The 20,790-nt window shown below is 41.0% G+C and overlaps 1 protein-coding gene across 1 annotated transcript; it reads left to right on the top strand.

The window, feature by feature from the left end:
* The first annotated feature begins 11,198 nt into the window (after positions 1 to 11,198).
* On the top strand, positions 11,199 to 17,397 carry LOC102220874 (homeobox protein OTX2-like). Its single transcript, XM_005805615.2, has 4 exons — positions 11,199 to 11,283; positions 14,750 to 14,969; positions 15,120 to 15,271; positions 15,533 to 17,397. The coding sequence occupies exons 2-4, from the start codon at positions 14,873 to 14,875 to the stop codon at positions 16,202 to 16,204; spliced, it is 921 nt and encodes a 306-aa protein (XP_005805672.1). The 5' UTR covers positions 11,199 to 11,283; positions 14,750 to 14,872; the 3' UTR covers positions 16,205 to 17,397.
* The last annotated feature ends 3,393 nt before the right edge of the window (positions 17,398 to 20,790 follow it).

Below are 20,790 nucleotides of genomic sequence, written 5' to 3'. Positions count from 1 at the left end.
TGTGTTCAGTTTTAACAAAACACTTTAAAGGAAAACCCACAAAAACAACTAAACGTCAGAAGCCTGAAGATCAAACTTGGATGAAATGCATCGACGTCGTATCGGTGATACTCATGTTGTATTTACTTGGTATCAAACTGATACCAAATAAATGCCTTATCGCACACCTCTAAGGCAAAGTGATCTAAACTGGCTTTATACGCACAGATCAGTGTATTTGCAGTGTGCTACTGTGGGGCGTGAATTAAGGCCAGGAGGGGGGTCGGGCGGGGGAGCGGCGGGGGGCTAGAAAGGGATTAGCCGAGGCCAGTTGGATCATTTTACAGCTGGAGGACCCCCCCTTCACCTTCTGCAGTCTCCTGGACAATGAGGATTAAACTCCTCTTGTTCCTCAACTCTGAAAAAACGGCAGGACGACAGACACTTATTCCTCCTGGGTCCCCCCCCCTCCTCCCCAAACTCGATGTGGCGGCGAAGAGAGGAGAGGATGGAGGGATGAGAAGGAGGAGGGGTGGTAGGCAGGAAGAGGCAGGGGGTCTATCAAAAAATTAATCCCTTCACAGTTTCCTCTGGGTGTAAAGTGAGATATGAGGCAGACATGTCTAATGAAACGCTACAGTCATCTAAGGGCGAGGCGATAAAAGCTTACATTAAGCTAATGGAGGCCATCATTAGTGGCTCTATTAGGAGGATTGAGATTTTTCGTGTTCTCCTTTGGTGATCCGCATGAAACAAATATTCAGTCCGGCCTTTTTTTCATGGAAAGGTTCTGTGTAGGTGAAATGTTTTGAAAGGGACAAACAGTCAAACGAACAGAACCTCCTCGGTTCTGTTCGTTTGATTGTCTTTGCATTTCCGCTCTTGTCCTTTCTGTTTCGCAAACATCATTGTGGAAGAAAGTGCCTTATTTATCCAAAGCTGAGTTTTACGTCAACTCTCATTCCTTGTGATTTTTAGCAATAATTAACCACGAGCTCCTTTAAGCATGCTGCTGTCTAAGAGTTCCTGTAAAACGTAACACAACAGGAATTTGACTGCACTACGGGTTTTTATGCCACTGTTATCAGAATTAGTAAAACAATTAGTAAAGAGAAGACTGGATGGTGGACATCAACTTGTGTTTTGAAAGCTACGGACTATTTAATAATTTAGATTTAATTGTGTCCTGGGGGCTTAATAAGATAGACCAAACCTTAGGATATAATCCTGAAGCAGAAGGAAAATAAAAAATGCTTTTCTACCTTTTCCACTCACCTAGTCTTGCCCACGTCTGCAGCCGAAGCAATTGAGACCTTGCAGTGGGATGGACAGACAGATAATAAAGAGTAAAGAAGCAGCAACGAGTGGAACTGTGGACTCATCAAGTCTCCATAACAACCTTTAGGTGCCATCTACATGCCCTCCATGACTGGTCATCTGAGAGTAAATTAAAGAGAAAATAAAAGTTTCTGTCCTACCATCACAAATGTAAACATGCGGAGCTTGTCTCTACTGTTTGTGTGGTCAGACGGGACTTGGATTTAGCTTTTTTGGGACGATGACGTGGAAAATCTCACTGGATCCACTTCTAGGTTTGGTGTGGGTTGTGTGATGCTGTGGGCCTTCTTCTCTTCCAAAGGCCCTGGAGAGCATGACACGATGAACCAGGAGGCCTTAGAACTGAAAGTTGCTCTCCAGTGGATATTTCAACAGAATAACGATTCAAAACGATCCTTAGACTGAAGCAGAACCCTGTGGATTTAGAAATATGGTGGAAAAATTCCACCAAAACAATTAATATTTGAGGAACAAAAAGTGGCACGTACAAAACATTGAGAATAGGGATGTTTGAAACAGCATTTTATCCAAGGATGCAGGATTAGTTTTAACATGTCTCACAAGAAAGACAGATGAAGTTACAATGTTCAGCTAGGAATGAGAGACAAAACTAAAAACAGTTTTGTGATGTCGACATTCGGGGATCAAATTTATTGTCCAAATCCGTGTGAGAGGGACAATGAAGAAGGAAGACAAAAGAAACAGAAGTGCCCCGGACTTAATCTGGGAATTGAAAATGAGGTAGTTGTAGGAATGTAAAGAGGGGAGTGAAAGAAGGAGGGCGAGAAACACAACAGAGGGATTCAGAGGAGGAGCACTTCTTCCAAAAAAAAAGAAAAAAGAAAAAAGTTTTGGGGAATTAAAAAAAAAAGAGCAAAAGATAAGCCTCTTCTCGCCTCCTGGACGCAGTGTCAAACCCAATCAGTGTCTGTTCTGGCACTGCTGCCCGTCTCCCAGGCTCCGGCTCACAATGGAGCCCAGCCTCGGCCGCTTCACCTCTCGCTTCCAATCTGCCTCCTCCAGGACGGGCCTGAAAGCAGCGCAGATTCTTCACGTTCTCATAAAACGTCCCCGGGTGGTGAGAATAGGATTAGCTGAAAAAAGTATAACCCCCCCCACAAAAAACGCAACCCCACCAGAAAAAAAAAACATTTCGGTGTCTTTAAATGGGCTCATGTTGATTTTGACGGATGTTATCAAGTCTGTGTTGCTCAAAAGCCGAAATCCTTATGAGTGAGGATAAACGGCTGAGAGTAGGTAGTGGCATTGTGCTGTAAGATTCTCAAGAATGAGACTTTGTGTCGGGTTACATGCACAGGGACAACAAACACGGATCAACTGCACAGTGATTACATCAAACAATCCCTGAGCTGCATAGTCCTGCGCTAATAAACGCGAGCAACAAGGCTTGATCTTTAAACACCTTGCCACTGCATAAAATAAATGTCTGTCTTGAATAGACAGCCCCCTAAATCGCATTGTTGAGCAAATCCTGTATTAAAAGCAAAGGGTTACTCTGTATTTATACTCTTGAAGACTTTGGTTAAGCCGGTGCTGCTGCTGCCACTTTGCAGCGCGGGCCTCTTCCAGCCCAAGTAAATCCGTCTCTCAGCGGCCATCTTTTTTTCTTTTTCTTTATTTTTTACACGCTTCAACACTCACCACCCGACCACCGCCGCCCCCACGCCCCCGGCCAGTGTTTACCCGTCACCGAACAATGGCTGGTTACTGGCAATTAAACAGCATTTTCTGAGGAATCCGCGGCTCTGGTCTAATGGCATTACTGTTGGATGATTCAATCCCTGAATAGTCAACAGGATTTTGCCTCTCACCAGGAAATACTGCTTCATCGAATTAGCCGTATTACATAGATTTGCCCAAAGCTGATGATTCAGGGTTCACAGATTACCGCTCTCTTAAAGATTCCTGGGAGAAAGGAGCGATAGGCCAAGGGAGGGATGGATCCGACGCCTCAAAGCTGCTTTCGCCGCCTCCTTCCGGAGATAACTTGCTTACCTGAATACAAGCGCTCTTTCGCAAACTACACCGAGCTTCTCCAGCGTGAACTTTAACATCAAACGGCGCGCAGCTCAGTCAGGCGCGCAACAATGCAGGAGCAAACTGCACATTGTGGCCTTTGACCTATCGCGGGTCGACTCGAGCTAGGCAGCTCAAGGAGCCGGGAAGATCGGCCAAGTCCATTATCTCACAATGAAGGGCTAATTACTGGGCCTTCAAGCCTCAAATCACACGGCAGCAGACAGTCTGCCGCTGTCCTCCGCTCACCCAACATCTTAATTGCTCTTTTATTCTCTCTGTGCTTCTACAGTGCCTTTCTCTCCGACTCAGTCCTCTTCTCGCCTCAGTCATTTCACACATGAAAGCAGGATGCTAATTGCTTGCTATGGAAATACTGGGCCTGTGATTACCCAGGCACTGGGCTTGGCTGGCCTGCATCTCCCTCTGCCTGTAAGAGGGGAACTGTTGTACCGGTGTTGTAAAAAATAGAAAGCAGCAGCAAATGGAGATTCATTTGGGCACGGGGCGGGGATGTGACCGTACGGACTGTCATTGTGCTCGGGAGGCAAGCCTGCAAAATGCTTGAAGTGAAGACACAGGTAAAACAGTCCCTGCTGCTTTAGATGTTGTCGCTATTAGAAACAAATTTATTGTGTTTGTAATAACTTGAACGTCCGTGCTGCCAGTATTGACAAAGTGACTCATCATTACTGGCTGGTTAATTCTTATTCAAGTAGAGGGAGTCATCTATGATGAGTTATGATCTCTTTCACTCTGACGAATAAACTCAGTTATTTGGTCATTTATATACAACAGCTGTGGATTGCCACCTTACAAAACAACAGGACTCCTCCAATAGACTCCATGCAATTCAACCACAAGAAGCTCATACTTCTCAAATAAAACCTCTACCGTTAACCACATCTCTAAAATGGCTTGACAGAGTTATGGTGTACCTCAGGGAGGAGCTCTCAGATCCTTTCTTTCACATCAGGGTGGTTTATTGATTTGCTACATGACACATCAACAGAATTTCTTATAATTGTGAAGTAAAGGGGAATTTATAGATGGTTGCCTCGACCATATTTGCATGTAGAGATTAGCAAGCTTCCTCATTCTTTGCTGCAAAATAGCACAAACTCATCGAGATCGGATGGTAGGAATTTGTGAACATAAAATTTCAAATCTGGTCACAGATCCTCTACTGGATTTAGGTCTGGACTTTAATTAGGACATTACAACATCTGAATGTGCTTTACTGTAAACCATTCCTCTGTATAACTGACTTCATGCTTATTGTTTTTATCCAGCCCATTCTCACTCCCAACTCGTCATATATTGACGCATGGGACGGTCCGTCCTCGTCACATGTTGACGCGCAGGGTACCCTTTTCGCGTCAATATGTGACGCGAGGTGTTTTACACTATGCCTTACCGTAATTTTTGCCCTTAACCTAACCAAATCGTTGGGTTCTGAAGGTTCGGCAGCGGTTACGAGAACCCTTCGCGTCAAAAATCCACGTAAAACATGTGATCTGCCCAAATCGTCAACATGTGACGCTGAAGGACCCTGCCCAAGTCGTCAACTTTTGACGACGTCAATATGTGACGCATGGTCAGAAATTGTCCTAACTCGTCAATATATGACGAGTTGGGAGTGAGAATGTGTTGTTTTATCCTGCTGGGAGGATGAACCTCTGCACCAGTCTTAGGTTGTTTTGGAGACCTAAAACTTAGTCTGGAGTGATGCTCAGAGAACGTTCTGAAGGTAAATACCTGAAGTTGGAATGCCAACTCTAAAGAGCTCACCAACCCTGGTCTTGAAATCTAACATGGCTGCTGTGTTGTATGCTGATGGTTTAAAACAGCTGAACAGTGAGCTCTATACAAGTTAGGAGTCTCTGAGTTGACACAGTGCTTAAATACTTAAAATGCAAAGAAAGACTTTGTTATGCAAGGATATAGGTAAATCACATTTGTAACTGGGCACATTTACCAAATTGCACTAGTTTTCCATTTTGTAGCTACAACACTAGTAAAGTGGGAATGACCCTAAGGTCAACTTCTGAGGCGAAGGGAACGATGTAGTAGGTGTCAGTCAGGACTCTGTCACTTTTGATTGGTTCAATATCATTTAGCCTGACTTATGACTGGTACAGAAACATTTCCCCCCAGGATTTCTTCCTAATTAGAGCCAATATTGATTTTATAATCTTACCTCTCGCATTTGTAGCCCTAAATAACCTTACCCTTGAAGACATGGCAGGCTCATTGACCTGCTACAGTGTACCCATTGATGTCAAGCACTCTTTTACTGTGCTAATGTTAATAATGCTTTTTTTTAGTTGGTTTGTTTCCATCCACTTAGGAACAATCTTGGTAGCCTTCAATGTCATCCACTGTAGATAGTAGTTTGTTATCTCTGTATCGCTGACTGAGTCAATAACCTACCACTCAGTCGATTTCAAACCAGATCTCTAATAATTGTGGTGGACAAAGGAATGGCCAAGTTATTCTTAAGTAGTTCTTCAAATGCTTTGTCCAAGATGTTGGAAAGTCGTGTTTTTCCAACGTGAGCTGAGATACTGCAATGATTGGCGGCCCTGGTGTTGGCGGTGGTGGTGGGCAAGCGGGGCTAGAGGGGTGCGGGTCGGCTGTTCAAAGGCTGGCGTCTTATAATGTTGGTCAGTTGGGGATTAAGGTCCTCTGTGCAGCAGAATAGCCCCTCTAATTAAAAAGGATAAGAAGGCAGAGAAATAGCAAGAGGCACGGGAGGAAGCAAAGAGAGAGGGAGAGGGGAGAGCAAATTTGCAGAGAAAAGAAAGAAAAGAAAAACTGTTTTCAGTGGCAGTGCTGCAGCCGGGCCTAGCAATTCAGACGGGATTAACTTTACACTCCTCCCCCTTATTTCTGTCTCTCTCTCTCTCTCCACAATCTCTTTCTATTGTGGAGTTTCCGAACTTTACTCTCCACATGCAATCTACTCCCTTGGAAGTATACGCATTCAAAGCGTCCAGGTGGGCCCCAAAAAGCTACATCTGTAGAGTTTTTTGGGATAATCTTTGCTGTTATGTTGAACTTAATGCATTTTTTCATTTGGTGATGATTTGTATAAAACAATTTGGGGTTTTACAGATAAACTTGTGTGTTTGTCACTGGCAGAATTTGAATAGAGGAGCTGTGTGCTGTGCCTCAGATGCTGGCTGACAGTAGGTGGGCTGTTTGCTGTGGGGATGCCAGGTTGTGTTTTTGTTTGGCCCTCCTCTGTCCCGCCTGCTTCCCTCCCCTTGGCCGGTGGGGGGTCCCGGGCTCCCGGGGTGCGTCCCTGCTGACCAGTATCCAGGTATAAGGCTTTTCGGCTTGGCTAACACTAGCCACAGGCTGTGGGAGGTTAACGAGGTACCAGCAGCCACAAGACACTAAACCCTCCCATGGGCAAACCACAAGTGGTGGATGTATCTCAATGAAGGGTATGAATAAGATATAAGACAGCAGTAGAGAGTGCATAGAGCAGAAAATAAAGTTACTGGAGGTAATCCTCCACCAAGCCATTTAATGAAGGACTTTCTTTATAAATAACAAGATAACGTCTGATGTTTCGTTTAAAAACGTAACTAATACTGTACATGATTGAACTAAAGAAGCATCTGATGAGTCTTGCAATATGTTTTAACATGGCAGACTCCTTTGCTCCTACCATAGAAGTCATTGAGTAATCAAACTGGTATTTCAAGGCTCTATTTAAAATCAAATTCAAGATAGATTAGCATTTCTGCAGTAGGATTTTAGTCCAAGTTGGAACTATAATCACAATTGATGTGTGACATTGTACCCATACATCATCACAATGCCACACTCTTGATCAAGCTGAGTATTCCTGCTCCCAATCTACCTTTGTTTCAAAGCATCAGGCTCAAAGCATAACAGCAATAGCTCAATATTAATCCAAAATGCCACCTCTGTTGGTCTGCAAATCACAATGTGCAGGACGAAATCCTCTTGGTTGACTAATTAATGAGATGAAGAAGAAATCCTACCAGTAGAGCACCATTCTTAAGAATTCACAGCTTGTCATCTGAACTACCTTACCACCAATTTAGCTCTGAACAAAATCTACTAGACTTCTCAGAGATTAGAATGTTGTCTTTCCATAAATAACTTAGGTTTGCCCTTTAGTCTGAAGAAGAAGAAATGGGGAATCGAAGGGTGCTGAGGACTACTCCCTGAGGTACACAGAGCCATCTCTGCCAAACTACAAACCTTTCAAGACACACAATAATTAACAGTGATTGCATAGGTCCTGTGAGTCTGTTGGGATTCATACGTGTTGAATTGAAACGTCCCAAGCCACAGTTTTTGGTAAAATGTACAAATATCTTAGTCTCTAAGTCTTTCCCCTGAAGCACCTGCTCTCCTGAGCGACAGCAGCTAATCCAGATACACAATAGGTCAGCATCCTCTGATTGGATCCTTGTGACCATCCACAAAAAAGCAGCTGCAGCTTCTTCCAGAATGCTTCATGTCAATAAATCTATCAATGTTTAGGTGCAAATGGCTAAAGAGAAACCTTTTGTCCGATACAGTTCTGAGAGTGCCAGTGTGTAACAGATAGGCCAAGCCATTGATTTGACCTTGACACAGACAGCCAAGCTGAAGTGAATGAAGGAAAAACTGGACTCATAAAGCAACACTTTACAGGAACTGTTTGCCTTGATCTTGACTTTTCTGTTTGTTTTTGATAAATTTGACAAAATGTTCAAGTTTAGCAATTAAAGTCTTGGAAGAACAGACTAGTGGAGAGCGCCTTCCTCAGCAGCCAGGCCCGCTCTGTAGTGGCAGAGTCAGTCCCACGATCCTTAGCCTTCGGTTCGTCTCCCTGTCAGCAGGAGAAGCGTGACTCCGTCGATTCGCCGGGAGACAGGGGGAGGGCACATTGCCACAGACATTAACAAGCGTCCTCACCTTTTAACAAGCACGGCCCCGTTTAGCTGAAATGCTCCCCTGGGCTATTAGATATTTTCCGATGAATTATATATCAGAGGGTGAAGATGAAAGCGCTCAGTGTGAGCCAAGAACATAGCTGGGGGGACAACAAGGGGAGCAGATTTTTAAGCCTGGTTAGGCTGTTTGTTTTATGATCGTTTGGGGAAAATGGGAAAACTCCACTCGGAGGCTACAGTAAAACTGCAATCAGGAGGAATATTAGCCTCACTATGCTAAATTAAAAAAAAGACTCTACAAAAGTAAATTATTAATTGTATTAATATTAGCCATCGAAATTGTGATGTGTTTAACCAAACAGATTATAATATTATTATTTGCCCTCTGAATATTTGGACTGAAATTTAACTGAAGATATTGGTTAAGTCAACATGAGCTATTTTCATTCACAGAGTTTAGAGGAGGTAATGGTAAAGCGATTGTTTTTATTTGTAGCACAAGCAGCATTTACTTAAAGCAATTAGACAGGAAATGAGCAGTGAGAAAAGGGGGAAGACATGTTGGAAATCAAACCCTAGAGGGCTAAAAGTTACAGGCTCTTCCACCGCGTCTTGCTGCAAGCTAATATATTATGAAGCGTTTATTATGAATTTATACGTCAACTTAGTGAGAGATTAAGTACTAAAAGATTTATGGTTGAGAAACTTTCTTTGCTGAAGCAAATACTTGAGTTAAGTGCTGAACACTAATGCTAAAGTCAAGTTTGCTAGCAGCGATGAGGAAGCTATTCCTTCTTATTCTACTAATGCGATAAAAATGCTGCTATTACTCATTGGATGCGATGTCCAACTGGGGACGATGAGACTAATAATTTAGTAAGGGTTGTGTTATGAGTGAATATGTGAGTTTGACAAAAGTTATAGTGTCAAAAGACTTGTGGTTGAGGTTGTGTCTTTACAAGAGTTTAACTTGGTATCTACTTTCAGCTAGGTTAGCTACAGCTTGACATCATCATACTGAGGCAGTTATTGCCATTGACCAGGACATTTTATCTGTTGTTCTCAGAGAGAAGGGTTACATGCCACTTTGTTGGAATACATTTTAAAAGTTTGTTACAATTTCAGTAGTATCCTATGCTTTAATTAAATAGATGTATATATATTTTGTATATTTATACCATTATACTGCATATTGAAAAAACATGTACGGTATTTGCGCTAATCTGTGACATTAATGTTTTTTATACCTATTTTTCTATATCTTCATTATTTTCTATAATACAGTACATCTGATTTAATTTTTTTTTATAAATATATGAGCAAATAAATCTGAAGTTTTGAGAACTAGCTTGGATGGAGTACAGTCTGCTCACAAAGGTCTCATTGATTTTCATCTCGACTAAAAGGCCAACAGCCTCACAGTCTGTTCATCTGGCATGCAGACTCTTAATTAGTTCCCTAACCTGCTGCTTGTTGGAGAGCATCGGTTGAAACCGCCGCCGAGGCTGAAGCTTTGGCCGACTAGAATCACACAAACGACAAAGAATCTAAATGAGATTGAACCTGGATTGAACCAGAGCGGTGAAGATCTGTGGAAACAGAAGAGTGGAATTAGCTTCTGATAATCCGATGCATGCGTTTATATAATCCTGAGATGCAAAACACAGAGTCCAGGTGAAGGAGCAATGTTACATGAACTTTATTTTATTTTCTCATCTTAGACATTATGTTTTCAACCAGCTGATGTAGTTTTTTTTTTTTTAAACAAAATCGAAAGAAATCAAATTTCCACCTTTAGCTTCTTTGAATATTTTGCTTTTTATTGTAGCAATTAGTTTGATTTTTGACAAGGTTTTAATCTAACCTTTGTTTTTTTCTTTTATAAGTTTACTTTATTGACTTTTTAAACCCCATTTCCATAGGAATAAAACCGATTTAAAACAGTCCACTGGTTCTGGTCTCTGCTCTTTTGGATCAGTCAATTGCTCCCTGTTGGTAACACAAACTCTAACCATGTAGCCTTCACCCAGTCATCAGCCTTCAGTACCTTTGGACTTTGATTTGACCTCAAACTTCAGTTTGGATTTGTAAGATAAATTGTAGACAAAAGAGTCAGGCAGTTTTCATTTCATTTTATTTTCTGATTAGTTTGCAGTAAACGTAGATGAAATGTCACTGCAGCAACTTATTTCCCTAATAGCTTAATGAACTAACAGATCAAAATTATAATCGGCATTTTCTACAGCCAAAAAGGCAAAATGAAAAAAATAAAGACCTTTAAAATGTGCTAAACTCAGTGGCCTATCTTCTTGTTACCTTCATGTAAAAAGGTGTCCCTCTTGGCTCTTTAATAAGGCCAACACCTTTTAAAATTTGTATTTCAATGTGAGTCAGTCTGCCACTTTATAGTCCATATATCCTATGGAATATATGGACCATAGGATATAGTTTATAGCAAGACAAGTTTATAGCAACTTGTCTTGCTATAAATAATTTTTATTATTTTAACTGATGAAAATTTTTACTTTGTTTCTTTTTGTATATCTTTTTTTTTTTTTATCTCAAACTGCACCTGCCCTGTTCTCATTTCACACAAAGAAACAACTTCTGTCACATAAAATACAATGATTGAAGTAAGTGGTAGTTTGCAGATGATTTGTATTTGACAAGATGAATTTCGGTCAAAGGAGATAAAAGATTTATAGATTTTCTTCCTAACACTCGCTATCATCCAATTTCTTGTTGCTCTACTTGTGTTGCGGCCACATGTTTCTCTCCTCTCACCTCTGCAAATCAAATTTCACTCTCATTTCCATTGGTTGCTAAAATCCCTCTCCTCCCTCTCAAACACACTCACACACTTTCTCTCCCTCTCTCCCAATAAATACTGAGCATCTCTCAGTTTAATCCGCATCCAACGAGGTCATCCGGAAGGAAACAAATCAAAGCCGCTTGATGGGTCTATAAGCCCAACCAAAGGATCGTTTAATATAAACAGAAGACTGAAGTAAGTAGGATTCTGTTTTTGTTGTTGATTTTTTTTCCTTTTCAGGATTTTCCTTTAATTTACAGTCAGACCGGGCAGCTTATAGGGAGATAATTGAGGAGGCGTGTTTGAGGAGAGGTGGGGGGAACTTTTCTCCCCTTCTCCAACCAAAGGAGCATCCAGGCAATGAATTACAGGACAGCACAGGATTCACAGGATTCACAGGATTCACAGGATTCACAAGGATTTAGTCATGATGAGAGGAAAGCAGGCCCTGCAGTCAGTTTATAAATGGCTGTCTATTCCATTCTTAGCTAATTCCATATGCTGTCTTTAAGTAGTGAAAGCTATTAATTGTCAGCTAAAAAAAAATTATAAAATTATTTAAAAAATAAAATGATACTTTTATAAGTAAATGTATAGTTTTATTTTAGACAAAAAACAGAAATCTTACGTGAAATTTTAATGTAGACAAAACGTACAATAATTTGAGAAATGTCTAAAATTTAGAATTTTTTCTGAAAGAAAAATGTCAAGAAAGTTTTTACAGAATTCTTTTTTAAAATAATTTCTCTTATTTATTTTTAGAAAATTGAAAATAGAACCTATTTTGTTTTTCATTATTGTCAACAATTGTAGCACTTATCTCTCTTTAGAGTATATGTTTGATTCCAGTTAAAGAAATAATAATTATAATAACAGCGACCACTCCTCTTGTTTCTGTTTTTGTTTTTTTGTTTTTTGTTTTTTTAGAGAGAGAGAGGGGTTCGGGGTGTGTGCGGGTCGTCTGCCAGTCAGCTGCTCCAATAAACACAATGCCACTCTTTGTTTTATTTTCATGACGCAGAAAATTGCGGAGGCCCGAACCCGGAGCCGCGGCTGCATGGCGTCCTGCAAACCAGGAACAGCGCGTGCCGTCCGGATTATGTCGTTAATTTCTCTCAGGAAGAAGGAGAGGTGGAGAGGGGGGTTAAAAAAAAAAAGAAAGATTTGAGCCAATAATAATTATTAGCCCATAGCGGGGCGGGAGGAATATTACTGAGGAGGAGAAAAGTGACAGATTGAGTTTAGGATGGATAGGAGCGGCCGTTATTGGCTTCGGAAGAAACGAAGAATCCCGGCTAATGCTAATAATAGCATTAATAGAGAAGTGCACATTTTAATGCCAGGCAGGTAGGCCCTGTGAGGGGATGCTAAAAAAACAAGAAGATGTTTCAACTGATAAACAACTCAGGGCTTGATATTATATATATATACAGTACAGACCAAAAGTTTGGACACACCTTTTAATTCAATGAGTTTCCTTTATTTTCATGACTATTGACATTGCAGATTCACACTGAAGGCATCAAAACTATGAATAACACATGTGGAAATATGCACTAAACAAAACAGTGTAAAACAACTGAAAATAGCCCTTATATTCTGGTTTCTTCAAAGTAGCAACCTTTTGCTGTGATTACTGCTTTGCACACACTCTGCATTTTCTTGATGAGCTTCAAGAGGTCGTCACCTGAAATGGTTTTCACTTCATAGGTGTTGCCCTGTCAGGTTAATAAGTGGGATTTCTTGCCTTATAAATAGTCATGAAAATAAAGAAAACCCATTGAATTAGAAAGGTGTGTCCAAACCTTTGGTCTGTACTGTATCTATCTATCTATCTATCTATCTATCTATCTATCTATCTATCTATCTATCTATCTATCTATCTATCTATCTATCTATCTATCTATCTATATATATATATATATATATATATATATATATATATATATATATATATATATATATATATATATATATAATTAACCATATCACACAAGCCCTGCAGTACTAAACATTAGATATTTGACCTGCAAGAGAGAACTGTAAGACTTAGCTTAGTTAAACTGTTACAGCTTCAGCTAATAGCAACAATGCTAATGTTCGTTCAAACTTGCTAGCTGAGCTTCTTAAAACTGTTAGTCGTTTGCAATGAATGTTTTTTTTGTGTTTATTTTATTTACATTATTTTAACTCTTTATATAATTTCTTTTTATCACAAATTATCACAAACCAAGTCTTACTTTTTTGGGCTTATTTTTAACATGGGTTATTAATTAGCAAAACTATCTTTATGGATTGGAGTTTTTTTTTTCTTCTGCTAAACGTTCTACTCAGAAAGAAATAATTAAAATCGTCCAAAACTAAAATGGATGCAAATTGCTTCAATGGTACCGTTGGTTAAATTCTAGCAGTTTGTTTGCATCTTCAGGGCAATGTTAGGAAATTTTGCTTAATAGTTAACAAATTAAAGTTAACAAATTGTCACAATGGAACTACGTTATCTCCACCTTCGTTAGTAGTTAAATTAGCATACGTTGAAGCAAAATGCAAGCAGACGGTTACACAGATTTAAATGAATTGCTCTAACAGTTTGTTTTAACAGTGTACTCAACAGTGAAACGTTACAATTAGAACATGCGGCGCTATTAAAAGTTTTAAAGTCCTTCAAAATCCGCTTTGGAGTGATTCATTTATGCTCGTTAACACAAAGATTCAGCTTTGAGTCCAAGAAAGTAAAAAAAAAAAAAAAAAAAAGCTTTCCTCTTAATCAGACAAAAAAAAAAAAAAAATTGGGTCTTTTTCCATTTGTTTTATTGCTTTGAGTTATATTTTATTTGCTCAGTCTCGATCTTCGATTGGTGCTATGAAATCATCTTAGATTCTAGATAGTTTTCTGGTACACTCGAAGATAAGTAGGGGTCAATCTCCTCGTTTGTTTAGATTAACCGCTCCTCTCTAATCAACACGTCTCCAACGTGTCACCTCTTAAATCTAATTACCGGGAGCAATTCTTTAGAAAGAGGAAGACCAGGAGGAGGAGGAGGAGGAGGAGGAGTAGATATTTATGTTTCATACTTTTTTCCCTAAAGTTTCCAGTTTAAATCGTTAAGCACTATTTTTTAAGGAAACAAACAAAATCGCCCAAATAGATGCAGAGGTGTGATGTCAATGCGCGCTCAGTTTGCAGTCCCATTGTTTGTTCCCTTAAAGTCTTTTGTTATCAGCATTACTTATCGGTCAACACTGCGCTTTGTTTCTGCAAATCAGCTGCTTCGTCCCCAACCTGTGGGTGTATATGCTAATTGAGTGCTCAGTTGGGGCCCAACGAGAGTGCGCATTTTAACGACAATGTTTTTTTTTGTTTGTTTTTTTTGGTGGCGCAAGGAAAGGAGGAGCGGGTGGAAGCGATTTTTTTTTTAGGCGGGGTTATTGAAGCTGTTGGAGGGAGGGGCGGTGGGGTTGATGGCGTAAACGCCTATCAGCCAGACAGAGCATCTTCAGTCCAGTGGGGGACAGCTGGGGGTCTCCATTCTGATTTAAGAGCCCCGCGAGTTTGAGGACGCCTACTTTGTGTGTGTGTGTGTGTGTGTGTGTGCGTAAAGGCTGCGCGTAAAACCTGGCGGACATACACTACTGTTAATATTTTTATGTTTACCTTCAGATTCATCTGGACCATTTCAGAATTCGGAGACGCCAGTGGGGGGGGGAAACGCTATTCTTAATATTATTATTATTTGCGCCATTTTCTTTACTACTTTTTGTGATCGGGGTGCCGGAGGCAAACATGATGTCCTATTTGAAACAACCGCCGTACACGGTGAACGGACTGAGCTTATCTACCTCAGGAGTGGACTTACTGCATCCTTCAGTGGGATACCAAGGTAATAGAGGGATTTCTTTAAAAGTAACCATTTTTATTTCAATGTCCTTAATTTGCCACTCCAATCTAAAGGAGTGTCGATGGTGTTACTCCAGATATGTTGGTTTTAAATTGGAACAGCGACATCCTTCTGTTTTCGTGTCGTTAATAGCGACCCCTCGCAAGCAGAGGAGGGAGCGGACCACCTTCACCCGGGCCCAGCTCGACGTGCTGGAGAACCTGTTCTCCAAGACCCGCTACCCTGACATCTTCATGAGGGAAGAGGTGGCTTTAAAGATCAACCTTCCTGAATCCAGAGTGCAAGTGAGTCCGAAAACTACACGGTTCTGTAATAAAAAAAATGCACATAATGTCTGAAACACAATTAAATTCGTTTTTCACGTTGACTCTGTCTGGAATTTTTTTGTTTTGTTTTCTTGAACACCACCAAAACGTGTTTTAGTCTTTTATCGTATTGTATCCAAAATGCCACTTTTTGCAGGTTAAATTATGTTAACTATATTTCCTGTAGTAATCATTTCGTAGTTTGTGATCTACTCTAATTTAAATATGTTTTCTTTTCAGGTCTGGTTTAAAAACAGACGAGCCAAGCACCGCCAGCAGGCCCAGCAGACCCAGACGGGCGTGCAGAACAAGTCTGTCAGCAGGCCGGTGAAAAAGAAAGGCTCCCCGGTGAGAGAGGCCAGCACTGAGAGCGGAGCCAGCGGCCAGTTCACGCCGCCTTCCAGCACCTCCATGCCGGCTGTGAGCAGCAGCAACAGCAGCAGCAGCAGCAACAGCAGCAGCAGCGCGGCGCCTGTCTCCATCTGGAGCCCGGCCTCCATCTCCCCGCTCTCCGACCCGCTCTCCTCCACAACCTCCTCCTCCTCTTCCTCCTGCATGCAGCGGTCTTACCCAATGACCTACACCCAGGCGACGGGCTACAACCAGGGCTACACGGGTTCCTCGTCCTACTTCACCGGGATGGACTGCGGCTCCTATCTGTCGCCCATGCACCACCAGCTGTCCGCCACGGGCTCCACCATGAGCCCCATGGGCGCCAGCGGGGTGTCCAGCCACCTGAGTCCGGCGTCCTCTCTCTCCTCGTCGGCGTACGGAGGGACGGGGCTCGGCTTCACCGGTGCTGCGGACTGTCTGGACTATAAGGACCAAACTGCCTCATCGTGGAAGCTAAATTTCAATTCGGACTGTCTGGATTATAAAGACCAAGCAGCTTGGAAGTTTCAAGTGTTGTGAGGGAAGAAAAATGGAAGAAATTGGGAACTTTTACGAACCCATGCAGAGCCGGTCTAAGACTGAATGCGGTCCTGAGCGGAAATTGATTCGGGTGGCACCACCAGCAACCACACCACCACCTATATTAACTTATTGGGCTTTTTTTATATATATATTCCCACTTACACAGTTTGCTAACATAACAGTTAGATTGATCACATCACACAATTATGATATAATATTTCACAATATGTATTTAAATAAAGGGATACCGACAAGTAAACTGTGGAGAAATCAATGGCCAAATTTAAAAGTAGGTTCATTCTCGATTAACAGACATCTTTGGATCTATGTTCTGTGTGGTGGCATGCTGGGGGTCCTAAGCACCAGCGTTTGGCTCTTGCCTCGACCCGGCTCTGCATTCATGCAAAAATAAAAATGTCTTTTTTCTTTTTTTTTCTTCCCTCCACAAGAATTCAGGCCCTAACTTCTACCTCGGGTCGAGCAGCGCAGGACTGTCTCACACTTGTTGGACTAACTTATTGACCATCGAGACTCAACTTTGATCAGGGGCACGGAACAAATCTGCTGACCAGAAAAGAAGAAGGGGGAAAAAGGATCAAGAGAGACCAGCTTGGAGGAGTTTGAAGAATTGGTCAGGTCTTTTTCCTGCTAAGCTCCTTAAAGACTCTCCTTTTTCTTTTTCTTCTTGTTGGCACGCTGAATGGGCGCCCCTTTGATCAAAGCGATGTGCATGAGTGTCTATGTTGTAAGGAGGGTGTGTGTGTGTGTGTGATGGGGTGTGTGAGCGAGAGTGTGAAAGCAGCTCTGACGCGAACTTGGATGCACTACTTAATTTATGGAAGAAGAAAAAATATACGAATATTTGACAATCAGTCCGTTCGCGCGTGAGCCGAAATGTATTTTATGTGTTTTTAAATTTTCGTTTCTCCCCTTGTAAAATTTCTTTTTACCCGACTTGTGATTTTTTTTTTTGTATAACCTGTATGCAATTCTGCCTTGCGTAAAATGCGCAGGAAAAGCAAGCTGTGAATTTCACATTTTTTTTCATGTTACCAGTGATAACTAAAAGAAGGATTTTATTGGTGTTCATGATAAATCGGGAACAACAACAGTGTACATCTTGCATTTCAAGGTCCATTAAAAACTGTAAAGAGCGACAACACCCACCATAAAACAATAAAGACCTTTTGACTCAGATTTGATGTTTCTGTTCGTTTATTGCAGCACAAAATGTCAGCAAATTTAGTTACTGTGGCTCAAAATGTATTTACATTTTCACGCAAACCCAATTGGCGCACATTAAATCCGTATCATTTAAGAGTTTGTTTGAAGGAGTTTTCGAAACCTGAACTTTTTGTGGCAGCACCCGCTGAGTGAGGCAGAAAGTGTGACTGACGCACTCAGTCACGCAGGAGGTCAATCTGACATTCCCAGTTCATTCGGAAAACTGACAAACACATGTTGGCCGAGCTTTTGGAACAGTTTGCGCGCAAAAGCGCACGGAACACATCGAATCGTCTTCAATGGGAAAAACCAACAACAACAAAAAAAGCTATATAATTATATGACTTAACTTTATATTGATATCTAACTCAGACGTAACTAGTTTGTCAGGACGCGTTTTTGTAGCTTTTGAAGCGAACGTGGCCCAAGCGGCGTCACCGGTAGATTCAAGACGTCATATTGCTTTAATTAGGCCTGGACGGGAAACGTGACCGACTCCTCTCGGGTCTAAGCCGTGACTTTTTGAAGGCTTTGCATTGTCCTTCCGACCGCCAATTAGCAACAATTGACCCAATTATACCGCGGCGCCGCAACAGCCTTTGAAATGAACTGAAGCTACAATAACAACAACGCAACGCATCATCAAGGACATCTTCAATGATGAATTAATAATAATAATAATAATAATAATAATAATAATAATAATAATAATAATAATAATAATAATAATCAAAACGATTCATATAGCAATAGTAATAGCATAAGTAATAATAACGTCATAGAAAATAAAGAGTAGAAAAAGAAACGTGAAAATATCAAGATCATATTAAATGGCTCCACTACCAAAATATCCGCAGATGACTTGGTGATTATACTTAAGCCTTTAACGGGTTTTCTAATAAATGTCAATAAAGAGCAGTAAGTCCGATTTCCTGCAGCATTTGGAGCGGGGGGCCCTCCCAGGTTTCCCTCAATTAAGCACAAGCGGCCCTAAAGAGGACATATGGGCCAGGCAGGGAGACGCGCTTTATTAATCCTCTCATCGCATTTAAGGATGTTAAACAATAATAAAGAAAAAAAAACATAGGGAGTCAGAGATAGAGAGAGAGAAAGAGACCCTCGTTTCGGCCGATTAGACAGCTTTTTTTTTTTCTTTTTTTTTTTTTTTTTTTTTGTGGCCCCGAGGCGAGGCTTTCCCCAAGCGGCATCACTTCAGCTACAGACCGGGGATTTCCGGGATTTCCTCCCAGCTGGGGGAGAGGAGAGGTGGGATCAGGCTGAGGCTGTTTGACCACAAAGTTTTCGTACCAGTTGCCGTTAATCACCTCAGATATGTATCTCAAATTCGCCTGCTCGCATGCGCAGAAGAGAGATTGTCTGGACTCGATGTTCTGTGTCCCAGACTGCGCCATTTAACCCCCATCATCTGCAGCCCTGACTGGGCAGGTGTTCTGTTGCTTCTTTAGGAATAAGAAGAGCAAAAGAATCTCTATGAATGCCTTGCCAGACACGGACCTGATACAGACACTTGCTGCATCGCATTAGGATGAACAGAATGGACTTTCTTTAAAGTAAATAAATAAATAATTAAATAAATAAAGACGGGAACATTTCTGCTCAACGGCCCGTCGAGCATTGTTATGCGTAAGCATGTGTCCCACATTCCCAGGGAGCCGATGCCGATCGCGTATAAGCCCAGCAACGCATACATAATTCATCTGCAAGCAGGAGCAGCAGTCGTGGAGTCTCTTTTAAATAAGTGAAACAATAGCGTTTCTGTGCTCTCGTCAGACGGGCGGCGAGCTCCTCCTCATCCTCACTGACCATGGAGAAGTGGAGAACGCACCCTGTGGATGACGGACTACGGCTGTTGGGTGAGATTACGTCAAAATTCCGTCGTGCAAACATTAAGAGATGATGCCGTGCAGAGGCTTAAGAAGACGGAGAGTAGAGCCAATGTTTGGCTCCAAAAAAAAAAAAATAAAAATAAAAAAATCAACAAGTATTTATAGGCGCACATAGAGATAAATCCCAGCTTGAAGTCTTACCTGATTTGTTAGTTTGGGTGGCTGACTATGTACTTTTTAAGTTTGCATTTGTGCCACACTCTTTTCATTTTACATTTGAACAGCTCTCTATGAGATGTTTAAAGCTTGAGACATTTTTTTTCGCCAGGATGCTGTTTGTGCTCCAGAAAACATCTGAGGCCTTCAATGAACAGATCAATTTAGACTGCTAAGTTACACATCACGGAAACGATTTACAAGTTAGTTTCTTTCTGAAGGAGATCGGTTGCTCTTGATTTTTCTTTTAAGATGTCACAATAAAGAGGGTGTGACTAAAAGTGTCTGCCTTACATATGTCTTTGTCGTTAAAAAGAAAAAAAAAAATTAAAAACGATGTCCCTATTCTTCCTCTCTACAGTTACACAATACGTCTTGTTTATGCACAGTTCCAATAAATGCAGTAATGTTTGCGGTTCTGATACCTCAAAATGTAGAGACGTTCTCTAACTTCTTGCTTTTTAATTTTGTTTGTGACAAAAAAAAAGATGCGTTCCTCATGATTCCAGACACAGCACAGGACATCGCCTTGGCTTTAGTCCGCTTTACGTTAGGAATTGTTGCAGAGAAAAACAACACCACCCTGTTGTTTTCACCTTTTTGTGGCTGCAACAACAGAGGAAGGTTTCTAATTTTGCACAGCAATGTAAATAATCAGGCTTCTTCTGATGGGTTTAAAAATATCCAAACCAATCTGCTCATATGTGAGACAATAATTACAGTTTTTTTGTAGATGTTAGTGACTTTGCTTTTGATCTGCTCTTGGCTTAATTAAAGTTAAATCATTTTTCACTCGTCGTTGAAGTTTTGTTCAACAAAAACAAAACATCAAATATAATATTTAACAAAGGAGAGACGCAAGCGGTCAGAAATACTTTGCTTTTTTTGCAGCACATTTCTGTAAACATGAGCGAATATGTTATACGTATATCACATGAAGCAGAAAGCTGATTACAGATTTGACATAAAATACAGCATATGTATACAGCAAGAATGACTTGCCATTAAAGTATTAGTGCTGTACATAAATTTAAAGCCGTTCTAATATGGGTTTTTTTTTCTCCCCAAAGCATCCATTTAGCTTGAGACCCACACAGCATCTTGGATTATGCCAAAAGTGGACATTCAGCCAGCAAAGTAATTTTTGCCTGTTTTGCAAACAGACCATTAGAAAAAAACAACAACTGTAAATCTCATTATAAAGCAAAAAAAAAAAGGTTTTAATAAGAGATTACGGGCGTTTAATGGTCACATTTACATAGGTTTAAACTAAAAGCATTTGACGCAAAGAGATGA

Source organism: Xiphophorus maculatus, chromosome 15 (assembly GCF_002775205.1).
Source record: "Xiphophorus maculatus strain JP 163 A chromosome 15, X_maculatus-5.0-male, whole genome shotgun sequence".
NCBI lineage: Eukaryota > Metazoa > Chordata > Actinopteri > Cyprinodontiformes > Poeciliidae > Xiphophorus > Xiphophorus maculatus.
Note: the sequence above shows the minus strand (reverse complement) of the source record. Positions and strands in the feature narration are given on the sequence as shown.